The sequence below is a fragment of the Heloderma suspectum genome, chromosome 6 (genome assembly GCF_057233095.1).
Source record: "Heloderma suspectum isolate Gila_16-S chromosome 6, 16-S_ref, whole genome shotgun sequence".
NCBI classification, from domain to species: Eukaryota; Metazoa; Chordata; class Lepidosauria; order Squamata; family Helodermatidae; genus Heloderma; species Heloderma suspectum.
Window position 1 is genome coordinate 12,558,687 of NC_139463.1, and position 25,186 is coordinate 12,583,872.

Genomic DNA, 25,186 nt, shown 5'->3' on the forward strand with positions numbered 1-25,186 from the left:
CAACATTCATTCACCTGCGAATCTCAGCACAGCCATGTGTCTGTCTCCCCGTCTCTGCAGTAAGGCTTAGTACAACTTGCCTTGGGTCATGATGCCACAGGGCTGTGTTTCCCCATTCCCTGATGGGGGTGGGGAAAATAACACATACCATTGTGATGTCATGACAACAGGTGATTTGCACTAGGTGTTACAGAGGAGAGGAGGAGAATGAGACACATGGCTACCATTGTCAGTGGTAGCCATGTTACACACGCAGCTGCAGCCAGACTTGATGATGATGATATATAACAATGATGATAACAATGATGTTGATGATGTAGGCTTGGAAGCAGGAGAACATCATCTTGCCATAACGCAGCAAATGTGTGACATTCAAATTGATGTTTTAATTTGCAGTGAATTCCCTCTTGCGGTGTCCTCGAGTCAGGTACCCAGTCTCCAGGCACAAGTCTGGACACTTTTAACAAACTGAGAGTAACCAAGCTGAATTACCAAACCAACCGAAACTGCTTAGACTCTCCTGAACTTCCTCGCAGACTCTTGAATGAAGAAGGAAGACAACACAACTGATCCTCTGGAGACAACCCAGTTAAAAAAAATAAAGCAAAGGGGGGAAAAAAGCACAGAAGCTGTGGATTGGCAACATCACTTTTGGCTGGAGGTGCAGAGACCCATGGGATGCTGTGGGTGGAAAGTGCGGAAGATGCACACAGAAGGAAGTGTGCTGGAAAGCCTCTTCCAAGAGCCAACATCCAAACCAAGAGGCAGACTTCCACAGGACATTAATAAGGACAAGGGTCGTCATTTTGACCCTTGACCAATTTTTGTTTTTCTACTCCTCTCCCATCCCAATAGGCATGAACTACTTCTTTGGGCACAACCAGACAGAGCAGCCCTTGAGTTAGCGAGAGACACTGCCTTTGGCAGTGGCACTTTTGCTCTTATAATTATATTTATTAAACTGTAAAAGATGGTGGGGTTTGGCCAAGGCATGGGGAGCAAGTCAGGAAGAAAGAAAGAAAAAAAAAAAGACTGCCACTTTTAAACTAGCAAATACCCAGCAAAGCTTCCTTTCCTGCAATCCGTACCTCTTTCATCAGCTCCAGGAGGGCAGGGAGGTGGTTTTGGCCTCCTATGTTGGGTTTAACCAAACCTATATTAGAGCCTTTTCTCATCTGAGGTGCCTACTCAGTGTTTCGATCGTTGGGCTGATAATTCTGAACTTGGCCTATCCCAGCTGCACATATCAGTCGATGCATCAGGGTTTCTCAACTTGAATGCCAAACTAAGGTTATAAGATTTGTGAGCTTGCTGCCCCTCCCCTCAAACACACACAGGCTGTGTTTTTGGGTAGTGCTAAGCCCAGCCTTCCCTAACCTGGTATCTCAGAATCTGGGAATTGTAGTCCAACACATCTGGAAGGCACCAGGTTGGGGAAGGCTGTGTTAAGCCATGGCTTTTGTTAAACATGATTTGTTTGCTTTATCCATGAATTGTCTTGCAGACAAGCCAACAAACCACAACTTGCTTTCCCTTTTTCTGGTTTATTTCTCTGCTGTCCATTTTGCCAGTCTTCAGAGTGGTTTTGTTTTCAGGCTGCTCTTGCGGGGCGCCTCAGTTTCAGGGTGGACAGCAGTGCAAACAAGCCAGCGATAAATCACAGTTCTGGGTCCAGTCTTCATGGCAAGCCATGGTTTAGACAAGCCACACTTCATAAGCCAACAACAAACCATGGGCTCTATTTGTGGATTGCAGCTGGTTAAGAAACTATAGTTTGTCTGGGAAATGGGTTTGGACATAACAAGCCAGCTTTCTACAACCACACCGTGGCTTAGCGTTATGTGCAAACCAGCACCTCACAAACACACACAACATCATCAAACAACACTGCAAGGGATCCCAGGAATTGGCTGAAAACCATGTTTTGGCCCTGCTGAAACTTTCAAGGGAAAGATGTTTTTAAAATGGCAGCAGATTCCATCATATCATGAGTTCCTTGCCAAAGTTCTGTAGAGCACATTGCATTGATTTCAGGTGTGTGTCATCCACTCCCAGACAGTTTTGCAACCTTATCATGCTATTGATAGACTGCTGAAAAACAAATGCGGGTCAGGAGGCCAGAGGCCAAAGCCACAGCTTCAATTCATGAATCATCAGACCTGCCACCCTAATGCAATCTGCTATGGGAGGTAGATGGGATCTGGCAACAAAACTGAGGGGGGCAGGTTGGTGCAAACACGTAAACAGTCATCGTAGAGCTGATCAACACATCTGGCAGAATCTATGTCTGTACCGCTTCAGATTGTGAGGTTTGTCAGATTTTTGGATGTTCCCCCATGAAAAAATAATCAATCTCCCCAAATGTAAGCACCAGGGAGAGGGCTACATAAAACTTTTCTCTCCAATGTGCTTCACATCCTACATGCAGTCACCTGCTTCTGCAGAGGAGTGTTCAACAATGCAAATGCACCTGTATTCTGAAGTGATATAGTCCACATTTCTACCACCTCATTTTATATCATGTAGATTGGCACTTTAAAAACATATATCTGGAAGTAGGTGAGAATGTATAACAGAATGTGATGTCCTGTGGCACTAATGAGGACCATCTTCCTTTCTGAAACATCCCCGAGTTACCTTGGTTCGAAAATGGGGACTTTTGTAGAGCAGAGTATACATGGTGCGGCTCAAAGGATGCTGCTCGTGGTACTCAACCACATAAGATCTTTCTGTGTGCCTCTTCTATGAAGGAGGTTCAGTCAAATCCCAGCAGAGACAGGTAGTGCTTTGCTCATCCCAGAGTTAAAAACAAATACGGCAGTCCATTTTTAAGGTACACCAAACAAATTCGGCCCACCAAAAAAGAATCTAATCTGTCTCTAACTTACATGCAGGTAAGACCAGCAGACTGATGTAGAGATTAACAAGAGAAGACATATGGGGCTGTTTCTCTGGTTTATCTTTTTTCCTGCCTGCTGGAGCCAGTGTAGGAGCATCAGAGTAAGTTATGAATTGTGGCCGAGGGTTGTACAAATCCAGCACTTGGAAGGTGTGAAAAATACATTTGTACCCAGGTTATACCTCTGCTCTAGTTTGGTTACAGGAAGCAGGTTTCGCTACCTGCTCCTGGCTTGCCCAAAGATCAGAGAAGGGGATGGTCTCCACAAAGAGAACAGTATGTAGTCCTGGACCACACTAAAGCAGACTGTAAGGTGAGGTATGCCTCCCCACCCCCCACCCTCAACACAAAATCCTTGCACAAAGAAAACTAGAACATTTCTCTCCAAATATCTTATTTTCTATGACTGGTAAATTTGGTGGGAAATGTTATTGTTAATTGGGAAAGCAATTTATTGGTGATTCTGGCATCTACAGGCTAAAGTGGTACAGTTCAGGAACAGCTTGACCATATGAGATGCTGGTGGTGGTGTATATTAGCACTTCTACTTGCTGAGTTGCAGAGGGATATTCCCATGATTCAATGCACCACTATATATAGATGGCCCCAAATGTCTTGTTTAACTTTCACTGCCAGCTAAAGATGGGAGAAATAAACTAATCCAAGCTATGCCCCTATGCAGGATTCAAATAAAGCCATATGTGGTATGATGTGAGCAGGGTGGCGGGCTCTAAGGGAAGTTATCCGCAACTCAATGCATTCTTCTTTGGATATCGCCTGTGTCAAGCTCAACACATTCCTTTGTGGGTATTGCCTGTGCCAATCTTCTGTAAAATTAAAGACCAAAGAGAGATCCACCCATTCTGCCTGCCCCCTCCAAATTTTCTTTTTAAAAATGGCCTCTCTAAACTCTGGTTTTCTTCAAACATCTAATCAACCCCACTGTATCTTGGCTTTCCTTTAAAAATAAAATAAAAAAGCACAACTGTACCTGTCAGCTGAAGGGAAAGTAATGTAAACCTGTACAGGAAAATGCACTTATTTTTTTAATCCTTAACATAACTAGCTAAGATGCATAGACAGTGTGGAATCAAACCATTCTTTGAACTAATACCAGATCTCTATATATTTCGTGATATTTAAAATAATAACAATCATAAGCATAACAATAATAGAGACTATTTTTATTTTTTTTGTCAATTCATGGCACTATTTATCAAAACAATCAACTAGAAAAAAACTGGCCTTTAAACCGATAAGGCTCTTGTTTCCAACTATGAAAAACTGTCATCACTTTTTTTTGGTGGTGGAAAGCATTGACTAAATTTCAGAACTTGACAGCATGAAATTTGAATGTCCAGAACATCTCTCTTTTACTCAGTTATGGCCTGGAGCCTTCAAAAAACGCAGCCCAGATCTTGCTTATAAAGGGGAACTGAGAGACATTTATTTTTCTTTTTTTTTTAAGACTTCAGTTTTGACAGCACGGGAGTCGTTTCCAATGGCTGTCCTCTCCTATTTGCATGTCTGCCTCTTTTATTTACAACTACAATAACCCAGCCAGGTTGCAGCGAATCATGGAGAAAAATAAACAAATCAAAAGGACACATCCTGAGAACCCCCCGTTTTTGCAAAGGCGCTTTGCTGACAGTGGGCTTCAAGCACCCGGGCCTGTGCCATGGATGCAGCAGGAACACATGGGCTCCAAGCCTCTGAAAGTCAGGCAGGGGTGGGGGGTGGGTAGAAATGTTGTGGGCCAGCAGCACAGTCCAGATGGAGGGGGGGGTTGTTTTTGTTTTTTTTACAGCTGCACTGTCTGTTCTCAAGTTTTAATTCAACTGTATTTAATTTGTTAAATAAAACTAAATATGGTTTTTAACAGCCAGAATCCCCTTGAAATCTCTCATGGCTGCGGTTACCGGGTGGTTGCTCTAAGAAGGGATATGGAGCCAGGCTGGGGTGGTGGTGAAAAGGCTTGTTGGATGATGACCGGAACAGCAGTTGTGAGCGCAGATGTCAAATTCAATTTTTTCATGATGAGGGAAGGGAGAGGCAGCCTGCAAGAGACAGCCAGTTACAGGCTAGCAGCAGGAGGGACTGAAAACCATATTTTGAGCAAGAGGAGAAGGAAATATTCCCCAAACGGTCACTAATACCGCTTCTGGTGGTCTCAAGAGGTTGGCCTACTGCAGCATTTGTGCGTATGAATAAAATCTTGAAGGGAAACCGAGAAGCTCTTGGGAGATTTCTATGGGGGAAGAAAGCAGAGATCAGAAAGAGTGCAATTTATCCCTTACACCTTTCCAGATTCTTCCTCCTTCTTTACATTAACTAAAAGCTACTTTTTTACAAATGGCCTGATGTTGAAAACTGCCTAGTGTTCCAGCTGTGAAAGACACTGCCTCCTCTGCACTGCCTTCTAAGGCTATTTTAAAGAGGGTGGGGGGAATGCACAGAAGAAGAACTTCCCCTTTCAAACTGACTGTCCAGGTATTCAGTACTGCTCCAGTCCCAATGGTACCAACAGAATCTGGGCAGAGACTGGTTGAGAACACACACAGGATCTCACTCCCCATGCATAGTATACGAACCTGAGGAATATGTGGAAAGTAGAGCCAGTCAATAGATGACGCAATGCAAGGTGGTAGAACTGAAGCTCTAATGTCCAGAATTTTATCACCTTGTTCTGCGGCATATGTAGATAGGTTCTTATGTTCCCCATAGCTGCCTACAAAGAGGTGCACATCCCTTGCACACAGCACAGATGACTATAGGAGCCCTACAAACTGGCAGCACTCAGGATTACATGCGTCGGTTTTTGTTTGACTGGGTGCATCGAACGCAGCTCCAGCAAGTGTTCTGCATGTCCGGAGGACATCTTGTCGTACAACCTTAAGTGCACAAACCACCTATGTGCTGTTCGAGCGCAACCTCCATCCATTTCCATATGGCTTGCATGGGTCTCCTCGCCCATTGCTGGCATTTATCTGACAAAACATACGGTGGCCTTCAGTTAACAATAAAGAACCTGTGTTTTGAACTCTTAGATTAAGCAAAAATTACAATGACCAAACCAGGCACCTAAGAATGGAATAAAAGTTTCCCTTTTTTTCACAGTAAGGAGGGCTGCAATTGCCTGAAAAGGCCAGCAGGACCCAAGTTCAGCCATTCTAAGTGCCAAAGGGAACATTCCTTTCAAGACCGCTATCAAGCAGGTGCCCAATTCAAGTCAAATCATTCGAGATCAGCTTCTTGAATCCAGTGGATCCTCACAGGCTCTTGCACATTCATTCCCTTGCAAGATTCTCAGCATCTTTTTCTGGGGCAAGAGAACTGGCGGCAGAGTTGAACTCCATGAAGAAAAGATTCCTCGGCATTCTTGGTTTCTTTCCCACTTCAGGTATTCAGAGTCAGCCTCCTACATTTACTGACAAGGTGAGCCTTCACTGACCAAACTCTACCCGGAGCTAGGAAATCCATTGACAAGGGGCACATCTTTCACAAGGGTCTAGAGGAAGAGAGGATTCGCCTGCATCGAGACCTCTGTACCCCATCACCCAAATTCATTTCAGATGTACACCCTCAACCGCTGCTTAAGAGGAACCAGTTGGGGGAGGGGGCAGAACAGCCAGGGAGACCCCCCCTGGCTCAGCTCACATACTGGATCCTTCCTAGGAAAGGCAAGTCTGTGGACTGGACGATCCGGCCCGCAGCACGCTCTTCAAAAACGATGATCTGGGGAAGAAATGGGAAGAAAAGCAATAGCCCTTGCACAGATGTCAGAACATCTCTGCACGTGCACAAAGAAATGTACACGCAACAAATGCATGTGGGCAAACAAATGGAAGGTAGGTCCACAGCGATTATTAAGAGGTAGTTTACTTCTGTGTAGGGGGTGGACAATACTGTCCATTTTGGTTTCTCATTTTTCCAGTCATAAATTCAATTTGTCCCTTTCTTCACCAGTTTGCAATTATTTTTGTCCCTTTCTTCACCAGTTTGCAATTATTTTTTAAAAGTCCACACAAAAATTGGTATGGATTTGCATGTGCATTTCTGCTAATATAAGCATTTTTGCAAGCAAGTTCCCCCCAATACATTATTTTCACTAATATACACATGCATTACAAAATCTAGAGTGTAAATACCAAAGGATAACTGCATTTCAGTTCGTGCATTGGTTCAGGAAGTGTGAATTAGGCAAGTTCCCATTAAAATGTGAACCCCATCCCTACTTCTATGTGGTTCACATATGTTTAATGTTCACAAATACATTCCCCACATCTTCCTCACAAGGAAGATCAGGTTCAATGAAGTCATGGTGAGGGCAGGCTAGTGTTCTCGTTTTCCCACAATTCCATGTAAGCTTTAACCAATCAGATCTGATCCACACCCTGGAAACAACCACCTTAGAGTTTGGGAAGAAGTCATCTTCCCTATGGCAGTGGTCACACAAATAAAGATGAACTACATTAGGTACTTCTGTAGATACAATTCAGGTGTAACAAATTTTTACTGTTCACATATCCTTTATGTAAAAGACATAAATACGCTTCAGAATTCTTCCCCACTAAATCCTTTCTTGGTGAGAAAAGGAGTTAAAGCTGCAATCCTATACAGTCCTGGAATAAGCCCTATTGAGCTCAGTGGGACTTACTTTTGAGTAGAAACGTATAGGATTATGCTGTAAGTGCTGTGTGAACATGGGCTATACTGCAAAGGCATCCCTGCAAAATAATGGAAGGGGCCACATTCTGGTAATACAGATAAACTGTGCAAATGTACAGACTTTCATGTTCTCTTCTCCTCCAGTGAGAACCAAACAAGAGTTAAAAAGTTAATGAAGTATTAACAGCTGAGCTACACAGAAAGAAACAACATGCTATACATAAAATAAAATGAAAAGCAGCCTAGAGAGGCTGCAATTTGGGGCTGAGGAGCTGGGTTGAACTCTTTCCCTGTTCAACACTACCACCCACCTGTGAAGCTGAGGTCCATCTGTGTGTTCACCCTTGGAAAAGCTGCTTTTCATAAAAACAACAATGCTGAGGCTTTGTTACATGCACTTACATGTAACCTGCTGTTTGCCCCATAATGAGTAGAAATTATGTGAAGCAGGGCTTGCTGGACTGGACTGCTTCAGAACGCAAAAGGGGGCTTACAAGTTTGAATGCTTCCCTCATCTTTAATGCCTGCTCTCTGCATATATAAAGCTAGTATGACTGGAAGAAGGCTGGGTTAAAACCGTTAGGAATACTGTTATACCAGGTCAAGTTATTTGTCCATCTAGCCCAGTAGTCTACTCTGAACGTCAGTGGTTCTACAGGGTCTCACTACCCATCTCCTACTACATGATCTTTCTTTCTTTCTTTCTTTCTTTCTTTCTTTCTTTCTTTCTTTCTTTCTTTCTTTTTCCTTCCTTCCTTCCTTCCTTCCTTCCTTCCTTCCTTCCCCCTTCCTCTTCTTTTTACCGACATGCTCGTTTTCAGTGTGCAGGGAATTAGGTTGGTTTTAAAAATAATGGGGCAAGGCATTTAAATGTGTGGCCCCTTTCTCTTGCACTCTGACGTGCTGCAATCCAACAAGAAGTGCTCTGTGCGATTATGCTGATTCCACAGTTCAGCCCTGAGCCTATACCAATAATCTTAAAAATTGTGAGCCCTGTATAATAAGGGATGCATGGGCAAGTCTAAGTTAGGAATTCAAGTCAACCCAGCAGAAACTCTCAGCATTCCCATCCCCTTCCACTGCATCAAGGATTCAGCAAAGTGGAGGACTTTTTACTGACCATTCACACAAACACAAATCACCTGTCACAGCATCTTGTTTATTTAAACATGCTCGTCTTTTCAAAGTCAAGCTGCACTTGAATGGAATCCAAAAACCAAGAGGTGCTAAAACTCCTTTCTGGTAGATGCACTGCTGATGCCAAGGTAGGTCAGTACAAGAGTTGTGAGCTCCTGGCTGTATTTCAACAGATGCAAAGAAGGAGACTATGTTTCAAATCAAGCAACTCACCTCATTCTGCCCTTGCTGGAGCCATGTTCCTGGGAGGTAGAGTGTTTCCTGAGGACCAATTTTCCAGTAGCGACCAAGGTTGTGCCCGTTCACAAACACAACTCCCTTTTCCCAGCCCTAGGAAAGACAAACAGGGCAGGGCTGCAGCAGAGCAATACCTAGGCATTTGACCATATGGCCAGTGCTTTTATATATAGCTTCCACCACTCTAATAAGGCAAACACCTGAGAATAAAGTCTTCGTATTCTTCTCCAGTCCTAATACCATGCCTAAGGAGGCTTGTAGGACCTCAGGTTCAGGATCCCAATCCGACCCTCTGTTATTCCCCAGATGGCCATGCCCCTTTCCCTGCAACCACTGATAGTTTGGTGGTTTCCCAGCTTTCGTGCACTTTCCCCCCCTCTTCATTCTAAAAGGTTGAAATGCCTCTCCCAAGGCTGAGTTACTGGCAGGAACAGCTTTAAGCTACCATAGGCTGGTGTCTTGGCCCTGCCCCATCTGCCCTCAGCCCCGCCCACCACTGGAATGTGGCTGTCGAGAGGTTCTCCGAAGTGGAATGTAGCCCTCATGCTGAAAGAGGTTCAACACCCCTGGGACAGGGTAAGAAACTGTGCTGCAACAATGTGTACAAGACCTAGCCAACCATCAAAATCACTTTGGGCCATGATTGGTGCTGTGCTTTTCTACTGCCATTGCAAAAACTATTTTTTTTTAATTTAAAACCCCATAGTCATTGTTGCATGTAAGTACCGTGAACAGGGAGTCAGATTGAGGGCACAATCCTATCGAGATAGTCAGTCGCCTCTGACCTTGTCTGAAGTCGAAGGCGACCGACCGCCTGTCCAATGCAGGGTAGCCGAAGCACAGAGGAGAGGGTTCCCTCTGTGCTCCGGCTACCCTGCAGTTTGCCTTAGATGCCTGATCTTGGGCATCTAAGTGCAGCTTCGGGAGGGGGCAGGAACGGGGCTGGAGACCACATAGGAAGCTGTCTAAAACAGCCTCTGCAGTCTCCTCCCTGCCCCCAGGAACACCCGTTCTCACCCTCTCCACGCTCCATGTTACAAGCACGAAGAGACACAGAGGGGCAGCTGCCGCGGTTCTCTCTGTGCTGGCTAGGAGGGGGAAGCAGGGATGGGGAGCGCAGTTTCCCGGGTCTGAGCTTGTAGTGCTGTCTATGAGCTCAGAGGTGGGAAACCGAAAAATCCTATCTCCCGCAGACACTGTCTAGGGGACATAAGATTGCTCTCCCCAAATATTATCATCAAATCATATCAAATTATTTTTAGAAAATATTTTCTGTGTAGCAAAAATGTTATAGCTTACAACAATACAGAAAAATAACATCAGCTTGTCCCCCGTTCCCCTCTCAAAATTGGGGACTGGTCGCACAAGCTGATGCACGACTAAGACCATCCCACCTGTAATGCACAACAGATTCAGATGTACATTACAGTGTTGTTTTGAATCAGGATCACGATACACGATCAGGCCAAATTCAGAGCATAATAGTCATGCCAATGCACTGCACAGCAATGACTTTGATCTGCATTGCGAAGATCACCTCAGTTTCCCAAACAGCGTGCAGGAAGGTAAAAATATCTGCAAAGGAATAGGTTTCGCAGATCTCTGGCCATGATAGTCCAATATCCTTGCTGCCAAAGGGCTTGGCTCTAAAAAGAGCCTGCAATCTACCTTCCAGCCCAAAGGCCCCCTTCTCCTACATCTCTTTTTAAGGCCTCTGAAAAAGAAAAAAAAGAATCAGCAACTTACCTCGAGCTTCAAGAAAGTGTCCTGGGGCATATGTTGCACTTGCAGGGTTCCTCGGAAGAATGCAGGGCCCATGGCGCTGTCTGGGACGGCACTCCATGAAGAGGACCCACGCAGACTGTTGGGAGACAGAAACGGCTGAGAAAAGAGAAGCAGACGCTCCCTCAGAGCAGTCAGTGACCTCCAGTGGGGAGAACTCTGTGGCCATTCACACAACCCATTTTATTTATTTATTTACAATATTTCTTAGCCACTTTTCAGAGCTGAAGCCTTCCCAAGGTGGCTTAGAGCAATACAATACATAAAACCAGAAAAATATCAATAAAAACAGCAATAAAAGCGAGTCAGCATGTCCCAGCTCCTGTCCAATTTTAGAAGTTGAGATCCAGCCACCGGTCAAAGATACTTGGAAGACTGACCTAATACACCTAGCGTAAGTCAAAGGAAGTCAGCTTCTTCACATGTACAACAGTTGGGTGAATCTGGCCCTTGTTTGGCTTTCAAACAAACACTGCTCTTTGAGAGCAATCGAACCAGGGTGGCTGAACGCATACTGGTTTGGAAGTAAAACAGGGCCACCTAAAAATAAGGGAGAAGGGAGAAATGACCTCATCAAACCCCTGACAGTATACTGTGGGGATTAGGGTTGGGGGATGTGTGCCGTGATTTTTTTTTTTAAAGCCTCCTTACACTAGGAGGAAAAGAAAGAAAAAGGACCCAAGTTATCTGGCCATAAAATGCTCACATTTGGGGCTGGCGGCCTCAGACTTGAGCCCTCTAGGGCTATATATAGCAGGGCTGCAGAACCAGGGCAGGGGTGGGGGTGTGTGTTTCCAGTCTAGTCCTCTGGGCTTCCCCAGATGGCCACACCCTTCCCACATCCTCCCCGGCCACAGATTGTTTGGTTTCCCAGCTTTTGCGCAGTTCCCCCCCCCCCCCCCCGGCCACTCTAAAAGGTTGAAATGCCTCTCTCGTAAGGCGCGGTTGCTCACAGTAAGAGCTTTAAGCTAATAGAGGCTGGGAATGTTAGCATTTGACTCCACCACTTCTGCCTTCGGCCCGGCCCACCACTGGAATGTGGCCCCTGAGAACTTCTCCGAAATGGTATTTGGCCCTCGGGCTGAAAGGGGTTCTGCGCCACTGCACTATAGGGACTTAGGAAGCCACCTGATACAAGCTTGGACTCGTGTCCATCCAGCCCAGTATACTCTTCTCTAACCAGCAGCAGCTTTCCAGGGGCTCAGGAAGAGGCAATCCCCATCACCAGCTACCTGATCCTTTTAATGCAGGAGGAGGAGGTCTTGGTGGAGGGTGGCAGAGAGACAAAGGTTTCCCTGCCTCCAGCCGTCCCCTTTGACCACCAGGCCTGAACAGGACCACAATACTCCTGTTCCAAGCTGGCCAGAATCCCAATCAGGGGCACTCCTCTCGGGGGCTGGGAATACACACTGCAACATTTTGTTGCAGGTCCCACTTGTTCCTTCTGTTCTGGAAACAGGGAAATGAGTGCACCCTCTTGCATCAAGGAATAAGTGGTGCAGTGCATGTGTGTCTTCAAGGAAGGCTCTTACAACTTGCATTCCCTTGATGCAGCATTCTCTCCCCCTTGTATTCAAGGAAGACAGCACCCCCAATCTTAACTTCACCGTATTAGGTATTCTAGATGCTGTCATTTAAGTGGAACAGAACAGATTTTGCGCATAAAAAGTTATTGCTCCCCATGCTACGGACAAGTAGTAATAAGCTTATCTGGGTATCCTGGAAGAATAATTCCTCATCCCTTTTCTTTTCTACCTCTGCCATTTCTGACACCACTACCAGGTTAAAATTCAAATCCCCAGGTTACCACCTTGATAAAAATTATGAAATAATTTATTGCAGTCAGCAGACCACAATAGGTAAGCATTATGGAACTCCACCTTGGCAGGAATTATGCCATCCATAGGATATCCTGAGAATTTACGCAGGAGCCCCAGCATCACCTTTCAGGGGACAGAAGGAGCATTCTTAAAAAGAGAGAGAGACACGCACCCTCAGCAACCAGCATCCCCATCTGCAAGAAAGCAACGGGAGATGGTCGTGTTTCTTCGGAGGGCTGGGGAATGTCACTTCACATCTAATCTAATCCATTTCAGTTCTCCGGGGCTGTGTGTATTTTCTTATTAAAAGGCCTCATACATGCCCAGAGGCGACAGATATGTAACCAGCTCCAGGGCCCTAATCCAATAAAGGGCTTCCCCTGAATATGCTAAGGCTTGCACTGGCAAATTGGGAGATGCTGCTAGAGGTGTGAGGTGTCTGGCTCAGCAGAATCTCAGCTCCTTGGTGCATTTGCAACACAAACAGGTTTTTAAAACTGTGAATGGATAATCTAAGTTAATTCTGGAGAGAAGAGAACACAGTTGGGCCTTGGGCACTGAACTGATCCTATATTCGCATGCCCCACAGTCGCCACTCCCCCTGTGCTCCTCTCTCAGGACCAGTGTAAGAAAACAACATTATTTTTTATATATTAAACAGTTTAAATGGTTAAGGAACACCCAGTATGGAACAAAAAGCAATCTTCTTATTCTATTAAATGCTATTTTTTTTTCTCTTGAGGCAAGAAGCATTTTATCCAATTCTGTTAAATTTGACTCATTTAACAGAACTGAATGGAAAAGCGAGACTGGTGTAGTGGTTAGAAAGTTGGACTAGGACTGGGAAGGCCCAGATTCAAATCTGGGCCAGTCATTCTCTCAGCCTAACCTACCTTGCGGGGCTGTTGAAACATGTATTCCCCCTGAAAGCCTTGGAGGAAGGAAGGGACAGAATGTAATAAATAAAGCTTTCCCCGTCTGTCCCCGTTTCACACTACAAGTGGGCAGTTGCAGATTTAAACATTCCCTAACTAATTCTCCAATATTCCTGAATATCAGGGAGATAACTAGTCTGAACACTTTATGCTGACATGCTCGTTTTCTGCACGTGGGGAGTTTTCATGGGGAAACAACATTCAAGCGTGGACCGCTCCCACTCAAAATGGTAGAGTTCAGGAAATGCTGTGCCACTCGATTCTGCTGGCTGTGTACACTGACCCTTAATGTCATGGTTCTTGCATGTGTGAGCCGGAACTCCCTGGTATTTATTTCTCCAGCAAAAGCATCATCAAGGGAGTCTACAGAAGAGGATCTGGTGCACTGAATGTTACAGAGCCTTCCTAGAATGTGCCATCAGCCACATGGGATGGTAAACCCCCTTTGATTCAGGGAGAATTACGGGCCCGATGCAGCTGAAGGAATAGTGGCTGCATTTATTCAGCTAAGCCCGGGACAATCATGCTTCAGTGCTATGTGTCCAGCCACCCACGTAGAGATTTCCACCTTATTATATTTCTTTACTAATAGCCAGCACCAGGTAAGCAATCGCACCACCAGCTAATCTGGCTTTCTTTCTGCACAGCAGCTCTCTCCCCCCATCCCCCCATTTCCTTCTCACATTTTCTCTGGCCAAATGCAACTGCGAACAACTTAACAGTTAGGAAGTTGACAACGCACCATTTGTTGTTGGGTTATTTCTCTGGCTTGTCGGGGGAAAGAGAAGCCAGAGTTCCTGGTCTGTATTTCATGATAAGCAACACAGGGACGCTTGTCCTTGGATTGTTTAGCTGCTCCCTTCTAGCAGCGGGAGCAATTGTACAGCATGCTCATACACAACCATCAGGGTTTTAAAACACCTGGGTTGTTGTGCTGTGCGAACTGGGCCATTGCCTTCACGCCCTGCTTGCAAGCTTCCTAGATGCACCGGACTGGCTGGCCTAGATGGACCTTTGATCTAATCCATCAGGATTCTCCTTATATTCTTATGGCCACAATGCCTATTTGGAATATCTGTGTACAGAGTCAGTTCACAGACGGAGAGGGCTATTGCCTTTAAGTCCTGCTTGCCTGCTTTCCAAAGGCATCCAGCTAGCTAGTGTGGGAAACAGGATGCTGGACTTGGTGGACCTTTGGTCCAATCCAGTAGGAGACTTCTTAAAGAGGGAATTTCGAGGCAAGGCCTGAACAACATACGAACCACCAAGTGAACTGCAGCTCACCAACCTTGCACTGTGTCCTGCCAGAATGCAACTGCATGTTTCCCCTGACAGAAGGCCCGCTTATATTCAACCTGTTCTGTGTCAGCTGTGTTGGTTCCCTATTTGCTGCCAGGCCCAGTTCAAGGTAATGGTCATGACCCCGAAAGGGCTTGGGAACCACATACTGAAAACGACCACCTCTCCCTGAATGGCCCACAAATAAGTTGAGATCAGGTCAACAGGTGTTGCTCGCTGTTCTGTCCTTCCAGCATGTATGTTTTACCCATCAGAGTGTTCACAGCTTTGGTGGCACTGGATGCTAGAACCCCCAGCCAAAGCTTGCTTATTGGCTCAAATGAAAACGGGAAAAGACTGAAGTACAGGTATGAGTCAGGACCGGCAGCTACAGTGCTCTGCATGTTTCCGCTTGAGCTCTCTGGTGGTTGGAATTTGTCAGCCTGATCCTCTGCCAGATGCCGGCCTGCTGGCAGGTGGAGTTGCTAACTAGGTTTTGTACCTCTGCCAAAGCATTTGCTGTAAATGAGGGAAAGAGAGAAACAGATAACTACAACAGGGAGGGGGAAAAATAACACCATGCAAACCTTTCCATGAAGCTGGGTTTCATCTCCAAGCTGTAAATCTTGAAGTTCCTCAAGGAGGAATTGTTGAGAAAGATGTCGCCAATTAAGCCTGCAAGAGAAACAAGAGTAAATGCTGGGCTGAGCTGCAGCGAGGCTGATGGATCGCCTTTGGAAGCAGAGGGAGCAGAGAGCGGCTGAGAGCAGCAGCCCTCCTCGACGGGAGAATTAGGGACCTGACAGTCCCCAAGGTTCATACAGATTGAGAGGGGGCTCATGCCTACTTTGGGGGCTCTTTTGCTTCAGCCTGAGCATGAACCACACAGCAAGAGACACTCCCATGGTCTTTTACACTCCCCAGCTGGAGAATAATTGCTGGCACCTAAGCTGGATTTTGTGTTCTGCTATTGGTACACAGGATTATGCCTCTCTTAGAAGCAGCAGATCAACTGGCTAACCTATCAAAAAGAGAACACAGAGCCACTGCTGGCATCCACAGTGCCACTTTAACCCAAACACTTGAGCATACCCTAGTGGGGATTTTCAATTTTTCCTGCCCTTTAAAACAACAAGATTGCTCTGCCACATCTCAAACTGCTTCAGAAACTCTGTCAGGTTTCAAAAACTGTTTGCTATGCAGCATGGGCAGTTGGGGGGTGGCAGCGGCGGTGGGGGGAGAACGCTGCTGTACAAGGCCAAACCCTCTTTGCCATGAGCACCTAGTTGTACAGTTCTTTGAATCCGGGATCTTGCTCTCTTCCAGAAGTCTCCAAGCCACTCTAAAGAGTAAATTAGTCTCAGAAGAAATATGGGCTTGAGAGCAAGTGTAGCCATTGCCCCAGACAGGGAAAATGGAGGTGAGGAAAAAGGGAGTTTGGGTGCAAATCTGAAAAACAGGTTAAACTTTGCCTAACTAGATAAATCATAAATCACTCATAAAGACAGTAGCAGAGAAAGAAATAATCCCAAGTTTCCTTGCTTTTCAAGATGGAGCAGAGTTAGACAACACTCTGCTCCAAGAATGGATCTTCCACACATTCATTCCCCACCTCAAGGCAACCCACATCATCCAAAAAGGCAACCAAGGGGCTTCATGCCTAAAGCAGGCTCAGGATTGTAGCAAAACACTTGAGAAGAGCCACAAACAACCTTCACATTAGATCACAACAAATTGGGCATCACAATGCAAGCTGTACCAAAATCCCCAAGTGAGCATCTCTGTATGGCTTGCCATTCTCTGGACTGCTACGCATCAGTTTTCATAGCCAGCTGCAAAAGCTACAGCATTGACCAAGTGTTGGGTGATGAAAGCAGAAACAGTGAAAAAGCAGATCTGGTAAGCCTGCCAAATCAAACCTTGAAAGGGCCTTTTCTGTGGTGATGCCCTGGTGGTGGAACACCCTATCATGGGACATCTGCCTGGTGCCTTGGATGCCAAGCCAAATCTATCCTGTTTACCTGGGCCTTTGGTAGGTCATTTTAGTGTTAATTCTGATTTGCTGTTTGGGAGTGGGGGCAAGTTGTACCTGGTCTGACTTTATGAGTAATTCAATTTCTCAGGGTTGAATTATTTTGATTGCTGCTTTTATCTATATTTAGCATACAGACATCCACAAGTGAATGGCAAAAAAAAGCTCTGTAACCTGTCTAACACTGTTAGATGGAGACCAACTGTGGCTGTGGGCATCATAATTGCTGGGCCTCAGTTCTCTGTCTGTAAACTCCACAAATCATGACCTACTTCACAAGCCACGATGAGGCAATCGGTGCCATTATCATTACCGTCAGGTAGTTACAGTATGAGAAGGGTCACTGTATGCTGGCATTCTGATAAAGTGCAGGAAAAGTGCAGAATGTTATATCACGCATAGCATTCAGCTTGCTAAACATTTCAGCCCTGTTATTTATTTTTAATGAGAGTTTCTAGCCCTTATGAACACAAAGATATTGAAGGCATGTGGGCAACATTTGCTGAAACCTCAGAAGCCAGAGAGCGGGTAGAATAAGATTTCCAGTGGCTGGGGACAGGGTTTGAACGCTTCTTGCTACTCCCTTATGACTAGCATGAGCAGAATAAATTATGCAAATTAAGAGAAATTATGCAAATATGCATGAATTATTCGCTTCATTTAGGGCAGGGCGCAAGATTCAGCTTTGAGATTGCCTGGATACAGAATTTAATGCTTTAGGGGTTTTTTTTTTAGCATGGAGTAAAACAGAGCCCTGCTTATTAACTATTTGTGAGGGGAAAAGTATTGTGAAATGCTGCTGTAAACATGATTCTTTTGTGTTAAAGTAATGATGGCAGAAAATAGCATAGCCCACCTTTCCGCTGATCATTCAATTTACGCCCATAGTTGACTCGCCCACAGTTCTCTACTAGGAGTCGAAGTTGCCTGTATCCCTGTATGGAATGGAAAAGGACAGAGTGGAATCCAAGAAAAAGTAGGTAGAGAGATAAGAAGAAATATGGGCAAGGAGCAAAGCCAGCTAAATTACTCTAGAGAGGGGACAGCACCAGATGGTTTTCTGCAGCTTAGAGTGAAGACAGATGTTAATATTGGATTGATCTTACTGGGGGTATTCAAGAGCTGTCTCACTGCACTAAAAATTTTATATTTGCCTTCACCCTAATGAACGTAAAGCACTACATCTATCTTCACCCTACCATACCTATTGAGCTCCAGGACTGAGCAATAAAATTCTGGAAGCTTAAGACATAAGCTGTCTGTGCACGGCACGGAGTGGTTTTGGCCACCATGTTATTGCTAAGAAATGTCTTCTCTCAACTCCAATTTGTGGAGCAGTTTTGGACTCAATCCCCCACCCCCACCCCCACCCCAATTTTCCTTTTTTTAAAACAAACCAAAAAAACACACTAATCTGGTAACAAGTGAAGGGATCAGTATATGAATGTTCATGCAGTGTTTTTAAAAAATTAAAAAAGAAGGTGGACAGCCTGTCTGAAGCACAAGGGACTTGCATGACTGATGGCTGAGCTGGTACACACACCAGTTTTTTCAGCACTTACAACGGCGGGCCCACACCTGCAGCTATGGATCGCGCTGTGGTCTCTCTTATATTAAACCTGTCTTCACATTTAGAGACTAGAATGAGGGGGCCACAGCAGCAGACACTATAGAATTTAGACTTGGGCAGCAACCTTTAATGGGCTGAAATCGGGAAATTGACCAGCAAAGTGTTTTGCTAATTGGTTTTGGGGGGGCGATGTTAATTGGGGATGGGGACATTGTAGCCAGTGGAGTTTAGCTGGATTAAGTCTGCAATCCTAAACACAGTTACTAGAGGGTACATCCCAGTGAACTCAGAGGGCCTTCCTTCTGAGGAAAGTTGCTTAGGATTAACTGCATGGACACCATGTTTCAGGGGGATCTTTTGCTTTTGTTACATCTAGTTTTACTCCAGCTTCTCCTCCTGCCACAGATCCTGATCCATCACTAGTCTGAACCGACCTGGCAGCAGAGAGATGCCTTGGCACAGAGAACATTTGGGTAAAAGATACAAACGACACTTTTGCCGGTAACTCACACACTGCATTCTCCCAACTGCTTACCTGTCCATTAGGAATTGACAATTCCTGCGTGGTGTAATCAAGGTAGCCAATATACAGGGTATTAAGAAACACCTGCAGGAAAGGAACAGCCAGAGCCTCATTTGTCAATCATAAAAAGCCAGAGGATTAGGGGAGAATTTAGGGGCTGTAGTGAGGCTGGAGCAGGACTACCAGACATGAATTGGGATCGCTGGTGCTTCTTCCAAGCATTGACTCTAAGCTTATTATTATAATCATTTTAACAGCAGCATTTACAGAGAGAAGATTTTTTTTTAAATAAAGAATCCAGATTATCCGGCATCAATAGTTACATCTAGATGGCTACATCTATCCAAGGCCATCCATCAAAGAGGACAAATATTATTTTTTTTACCATTCACAGCATCCCTCTGAATCATTAAACAATATCCTTTGTTTTAAAAACATACATAGATGGTGCTTTCCAAACTATGCTCCGAGGCATCTTGGGTTTCCTCAGGAGTTGAAGGATGGCTTTTTTAAAAAGGGTGTTGACAAATTCATGGTGGATAGGTCTACCGACACCTGCTAACTATGATACCTAAATGGAGCCTCTGCATTCAAAGGCAAGGTATATTTGTCCCCAGAATCTGGGGACAAAGCACAAGAAAAGGGTGCTGTCTTCAGGAGCCATGTTTGTGAAGTTTATCTTCATAAACTGTGTCTTCTGCGCTATCTGGATGGCCACTACTTGGAAACAGACTGTTGGACCAGATGGTCCTCGGTCTGATCCGCTACACCTGTCCTTACATTCATGCCTTCTGTGCAGTGGCTGTGCAGCAACAGCATGAGGATGCAATCAGTTTAGATCTGTTAAAATGATGGCATTCACATGCTGATGTAAGCCTAGCTTCTACACAGAATGGAGGGAGCCATGCGTGCAAAGCCAGCAGGACATCAGTGGTTCAGCACATCTTTACTCCAAGAGAGTCACCTCGATCCAGTGGTGACCTTAAGAGTTGCTAGGTTAACAAAGATGAAGTCAGAATCTTTTCCCCTCCCTGACCCACAGGATAAGCTGTTAAGCAAACTGTACTATGGTCACCACCTGTGCTCTGTCCCGGACGTGGTCTCGTGAATGCAGTTTTCCTCCACCAGGTATGACAGCCTCGTAGAGTGTATATCCAAAGGCCTGCCCGTTACCACCGTTCACCGGGAGGTTCTCCATGTTAATGGGTTGCTCCGACTTGATGGGCTGTGAAGCAGAAATCACAAACTCACAACAGGATCCTAAGCATGTTTACTCACTCAGCTCAATGGGAATTACTCTCAAGTAAGTGTGCATAGATTTGCAGCCTTATAGCGCCCCATTCCTGGGAGAGGGGAGAGCAGTCAAAATTGAAATGGACCACTCCATTTGCTTGGCTCACATGCTCAGATAACTGACAAATCAAACCAAATACTTGAACGATGACTGGCATGCACACACATACACTCACCCCTCTCTCCCTTGTCACTTGAAGACTTGCGGCCCAAAGTATGAAACAGGAGTACTGTGTTTGAGGAGATGTGGATACAAAAGAAGTTCTTTCTGTAGTGTTTGCAGTGGCCTGTTCACACATGCACACCATCCTTTGCTGCTAGTCCTCAAGCAATGAACAGGCATATCTGAAGAGGGTTGTACCATGGACTCCTTATTCACACGATGTAAAACAAGAGACCTGGTTCTCTCTTCTGAAAGACTGGGTGAGTTCCAAGCTCAGGATGGCAAGAGCTAGAAAATGAACGTTCTTTCTAAACTTTGCACAAACAGCCTCACAGCTAGTAGGGACTCAAAAGCATCATTCTGCTCACCCCTGAAAGGATCGAGCCTTTGTGAGTGTTCTAAGTGAACGCTCGCAAAGTACCCATCTCCACTGGCCTGGGACTGCGCATCCCAGCATCCTCACCAAGAAAACAAAACCTCTCGGGAGTCTTCTCCTCAGTGAGAATCTCACACAAAGTATCATTTCTCCCACACATGACGGTGGGACTGGCAGTCCCAGTAGAGTACCTGATGGGAAGAGATCTCTGGCAGGGACCAGGAAGCTGCTGCCTCCACCTTCCCCATGTTTCTGGGCTGCCTTACAGAAGTGTGAGGTGGTGGCAGCAGCAGAGACGGGCACTTTGCAAGGCAAATGCTATTTTAAAAGGTAAAAGCTAAAGGTGTCCCCAACCAGTCGTGTCCGACTCTAGGGTGTGGTGCTCATCTCCATTTCTAAGCTGAACAGCCAGCGCTGTCCGAAGATGCTTCCGTGGTCATGTGGCCGGCATGACTGAACACCGAGGTGCACGGAATGCTGTTACCTTTCCCGCCGAAGCGGTACCTATTCATCTACTTGCAATTTCTTGCTTTCGAACTGCTAGGTTGGCAGGAGCTGGGACTGAAGACGGGAGCTCACTCCGTCACGCGGCACTCGGGTCTCGAACTGCTGTCCTACCGACCTTCCGGTCTGCAGTTCAGTGTCTTAACCACTAAGCCACCGCGGCTCTGAAAAATGCTATTTTGCACTGCATTAATAGAAGTATAGCTTCCAAATCCTGGGAAGTACTAGTTCCCCTCTACTCAGCACTGGTTAGGCCTCACCTGGAGTACTGTGTCCCATTCTGGGCACCACACTTTAAGAAGGATGCTGGAGAGGGTTCAGAGGAGGGCAACAAAGATGATCAGGGGACTGGAAACAAAGCCCTGTGAAGAGAGACTGAAAGAACTGGGCATGTTTAGCCTTGAGAAGAGAAGACTGAGGGGAGATAGGATAGCGCTCTTCAAGTACTTGAAAGGTTGTCACAGAGAGGAAGGCCAGGATCTCTTCTCGATCATCCCAGAGTGCAGGACATGGAATCAGAGGCTCAAGTTACAGGAAGCCAGATTCCGGCTGAACATCAGGAAAAGCTTCCTGACTGTTAGAGCAATACGACAATGGAACCAATTACCTGGGGAGGTGGTGGGCTCTCCCACACTGGAGGCATTCAAGACTAGGCTGGACAGCCATCTGTCAGGGATGCTCTGACTTGGATTCCTGCATTGGGCAGGGAGTTGGACTCAATGTTCTTGTAGGCCCCTTCCAAACCCACTTTTCTATGATTCTAACACTTGCAAAGGCTCATCCCCTTTTGAGAGTGAAGAGAAGGATGCTCGTGGGTCCCTACTAAGTGAGCACCTGAAGCCGCCTCTGCTACATCCACCTTCCCTGTGCCCCAATTTAACTTTCTAGGCAGCATTGGGGCAAGGGAAGGGGCTCACAGGAGCAAGGCAAGCACAGCCCTGCTCGTAACAGGCTGTGAATAGGGCTGTGTTCTCCCCAACCCCCAATCCTGTGCTCAGTCAGTGATCAAAGGCTTGAGACATCCTTTACCAACTCGCGTTCACTGATGTGTCTGTGTAGTTCAGAGTGTGTGGAAAGGTACCAAGAGCAAAAGGATTCAGGACTGGTTCACACATGCAAGTTTAACTGTTACATCAAGCCGTGACTCACATGCATATATTACTCGCGTGCATATATGCAAACACACACTTATATCACTCAATGTTACAACTGACAAGTTCTAAGCATGCATGTAGTGAACTGATCCCAAGCCTCTTCCCTGTTGGAAGGAAGACCTTTCCGTATAGTCTGAACTACACTGCACTGTGGAATCACATCCGTCTGGAAGGCCAGAGATGTCCATGTATGCATACTGACTGGGTTCGCATGACACCAGGGTGGTTATTAGGCCACGGTGGCTTATTAGCCATCCCCACGCATGATGGTCACATGTCGCACAATTTACCAAATTACCATTACCAGGCATGGCTTGTTATGGTGTCCGAACCCGGACAGTGTGGGTGGTTGGAGTGGTTAACAAACCACCCAGCAACCCTAGAACAGGCCATGGGTTCTGGGTGGTTTGTTACTCACTTCAGCCACTCACCCTCGCTGGGTTCAGAAGTCACAACAACCTGTGTCCAACAACAGTAATTAGGTAAATCGGGTGGCACGTGACCGGCACACACAGGGGTGGTTAACAGCCAGCATAGCTTATTAATCACCCTCATGTCATGCAAACCAGCACAAAATGTTAATTCTGAGACCTTTCATGTTAAATGGGGCCTTAGTTCTGGATTAATTCCCCACCACCAAAACCTGGAAAAAAAGAACCCACTAACCTCTCCAGAGTAGTGCAGTACTTACCTCAATCAGAGATGGCAGCACGTCCCATAAGGAGATATACTGCTGCATCAGGATGGCCGCGTACGAGGCCTTATTTAAAACTAAAGGAGGCAAAGGCTGCAAGTTCCCTTTAAAAAAAAGGAAAGAAATAATGTCCTTAGTCAGATGTTGTATGAGCTGGGTGGCTTCTCAAGTCTAGGGCTGCACGAAATTGCTACTGGCTTGAAATCAGCCTATTTGACCTACCTGGACTAATTAGCATAAAAACAGCTTGAAACATTTGTGTTGTCTTGATGCTGTCCAGAATCCTTTTGTTTCCCGTCTATGCACACTGTGCCATTTGCCTTCAATCGCCTTTGGCCTCAATTGCCCTCACTACAGTTTAATCCAATAGACTGTGTAGACCCACATGCCTTTGTTTACAGGCATCCATGGTGCCATCAGATCAAAAGCAGTACCTATAATTTTGCCATCACTAGCAAAAGGCACATGGGCTCACTGCAGGCAATCAAATTAAAGGGCAGGGAGGGCAAATGAAGCAAGGAACACCGAGGGTAGAAAAGAAGAAAAATGAAAATGGCAGCAAGCAGAAGCAACAGTCAGAGGAGCAAAAGGGTGCTGAACAACATCAAAACAGCACATATGCATGTAAAAAAATGCCCCCAAATGGAAAGTGCTTTTAAAAAAATGAACACTCCCCCAAATTATCATAAGGGGCAGAATCCAACGGTGACCACCCACGAGTGGCCAGCCTTGCCAATTCCATTCCGCAAGAGGCACCCACCACTCGCGCCACAGAGATCAGTGCTTCTGGGGGCAACGCGTAACAAGCGGAAATGCTTGTTTCTGGATGGGGAAAGGTCAGTGCAGCTCGCACAAGCAGTGGGGGCCGGTTGAACAATGGAATCAGTGGGGCTGGCCACTCACGGAACAGAAGCAGCAGTGGGCCCCGCCTGCGGATGGCCAGCACTGAATGCTGCCCATTATGAAGTAAGTATTTTCAGTTCAGCACTAACTAAGAAGGAGGGGGGGAATATGCAAAGAGTTTCCCTCTTTCCGATTTGCATTTGTTTTAAGTTTGCTGGCACGGAACCTTCCCCAGCAGCCAGGTGCTGTTATTAGCACACACACCTTTAGCTACTGCTGTGAAGTCAGCTGAAGGGCCATTTCCATAGCAAGACGGATGGCCTCCCTTTGTCCCCTCCTTACGCTTCAGAGGCGCTCCCTGCTCATCAACAGGATATAGCTACACGGAGTGCAGCAGATGTACGGCACACACACCGGTAAGCCCATTTTGAAGCTTTTTGCACATGGGCCACTGGCTGGTGCTTAAGAGGTGGCAGAGAGGCCTCTGCTGGCTGTGTCCATATAATTACCCACGACTTTGGCGAAAAGCTGGCGCAGTTTGAGGAACTTGGAGGTGTAGTCTCCAGATTCAGTCAGCACAGCATCGTAGTCTGGAAAAAAAGGGTGGAGCTGTCAAGGGTGGTGGTGGTGGGGAACCTGGTGCAAAAGAAATGTTTAGGAGGCACTCTCAGACTGCTTTTTTCTACATGTCATTGAAATCACTGCAAGACGGGGGGGGGGGGACTGAAACCCATAGATTGACTCTCAGGGGAGGAGCATGCTTTGCATACAGAGGCAGAGGTCCCAGGTTCACTCCCTGGCACGTCTCTTAAAAAGATGGGGGTAAGACTTCTGCCAAAGGTCCTGGCGAGCTGTCACAGCTAGCCAAAGCAGACAATAGTGGGCTAGGTGAAGGAATAGTCTGAACTGGTATTAGGCAGTTTCCTGTGTTCAGTGTCTGGTAAGGAAAGTTGGTGGCCTGGGAATTTCCATTCAGATGACAAAAATCAGTCCAGAAAAGCCCTTTGGGAAAAATAAAAACCTGAGCGTATGAAGCTGACTTAGATGTGGTCAGATCTTTGGTCCAGCTAGCCCAGAACTGCCCCTCCAAGAAGCAGTGAGGACTAGAAGTCTTTTCCAGCCCTGTCACCCCAGACCCTTTTGCATGCCAAGCAAGGGCTCTGCCCTTAAACAATGGCCCTACCCCATGGGGTGGGCTTATTTATTTAAAGCAGAGACATTTTTTTGTTCTGTGTTTTAAAAAAAGAGAAATTAGGTGTTCCCCACCAAGACTTTTAC

At 46.0% G+C, this 25,186-nt stretch overlaps 1 protein-coding gene across 3 annotated transcripts in view; it reads right to left on the reverse strand.

Annotated features, from left to right (window-relative positions):
• Positions 1 to 4,058: 4,058 nt before the first annotated feature.
• The window catches only part of LOC146340474 (beta-galactosidase-1-like protein 2), an 85,640-nt gene continuing 64,512 nt past the window's right edge, over positions 4,059 to 25,186 (reverse strand). The window contains exons 11-20 of one of the 3 annotated variants that reach the window (XM_084803620.1): positions 24,418 to 24,498; positions 23,063 to 23,169; positions 19,960 to 20,106; positions 18,894 to 18,965; positions 17,645 to 17,723; positions 15,344 to 15,431; positions 10,688 to 10,802; positions 8,918 to 9,034; positions 7,557 to 7,626; positions 4,064 to 6,634 (exon numbers count right to left, since the gene is read on the reverse strand). In XM_084803620.1, the coding sequence (XP_084659746.1) occupies positions 7,579 to 7,626; positions 8,918 to 9,034; positions 10,688 to 10,802; positions 15,344 to 15,431; positions 17,645 to 17,723; positions 18,894 to 18,965; positions 19,960 to 20,106; positions 23,063 to 23,169; positions 24,418 to 24,498 (854 nt within the window). In that variant the 3' untranslated portion in view covers positions 4,064 to 6,634; positions 7,557 to 7,578. Of the gene's footprint in view, positions 6,635 to 7,556; positions 7,627 to 8,917; positions 9,035 to 10,687; positions 10,803 to 12,603; positions 12,738 to 15,343; positions 15,432 to 17,644; positions 17,724 to 18,893; positions 18,966 to 19,959; positions 20,107 to 23,062; positions 23,170 to 24,417; positions 24,499 to 25,186 lie in introns of those variants that run through there. The other 2 variants (XM_084803619.1, XM_084803621.1) reach the window with 2 other exon arrangements.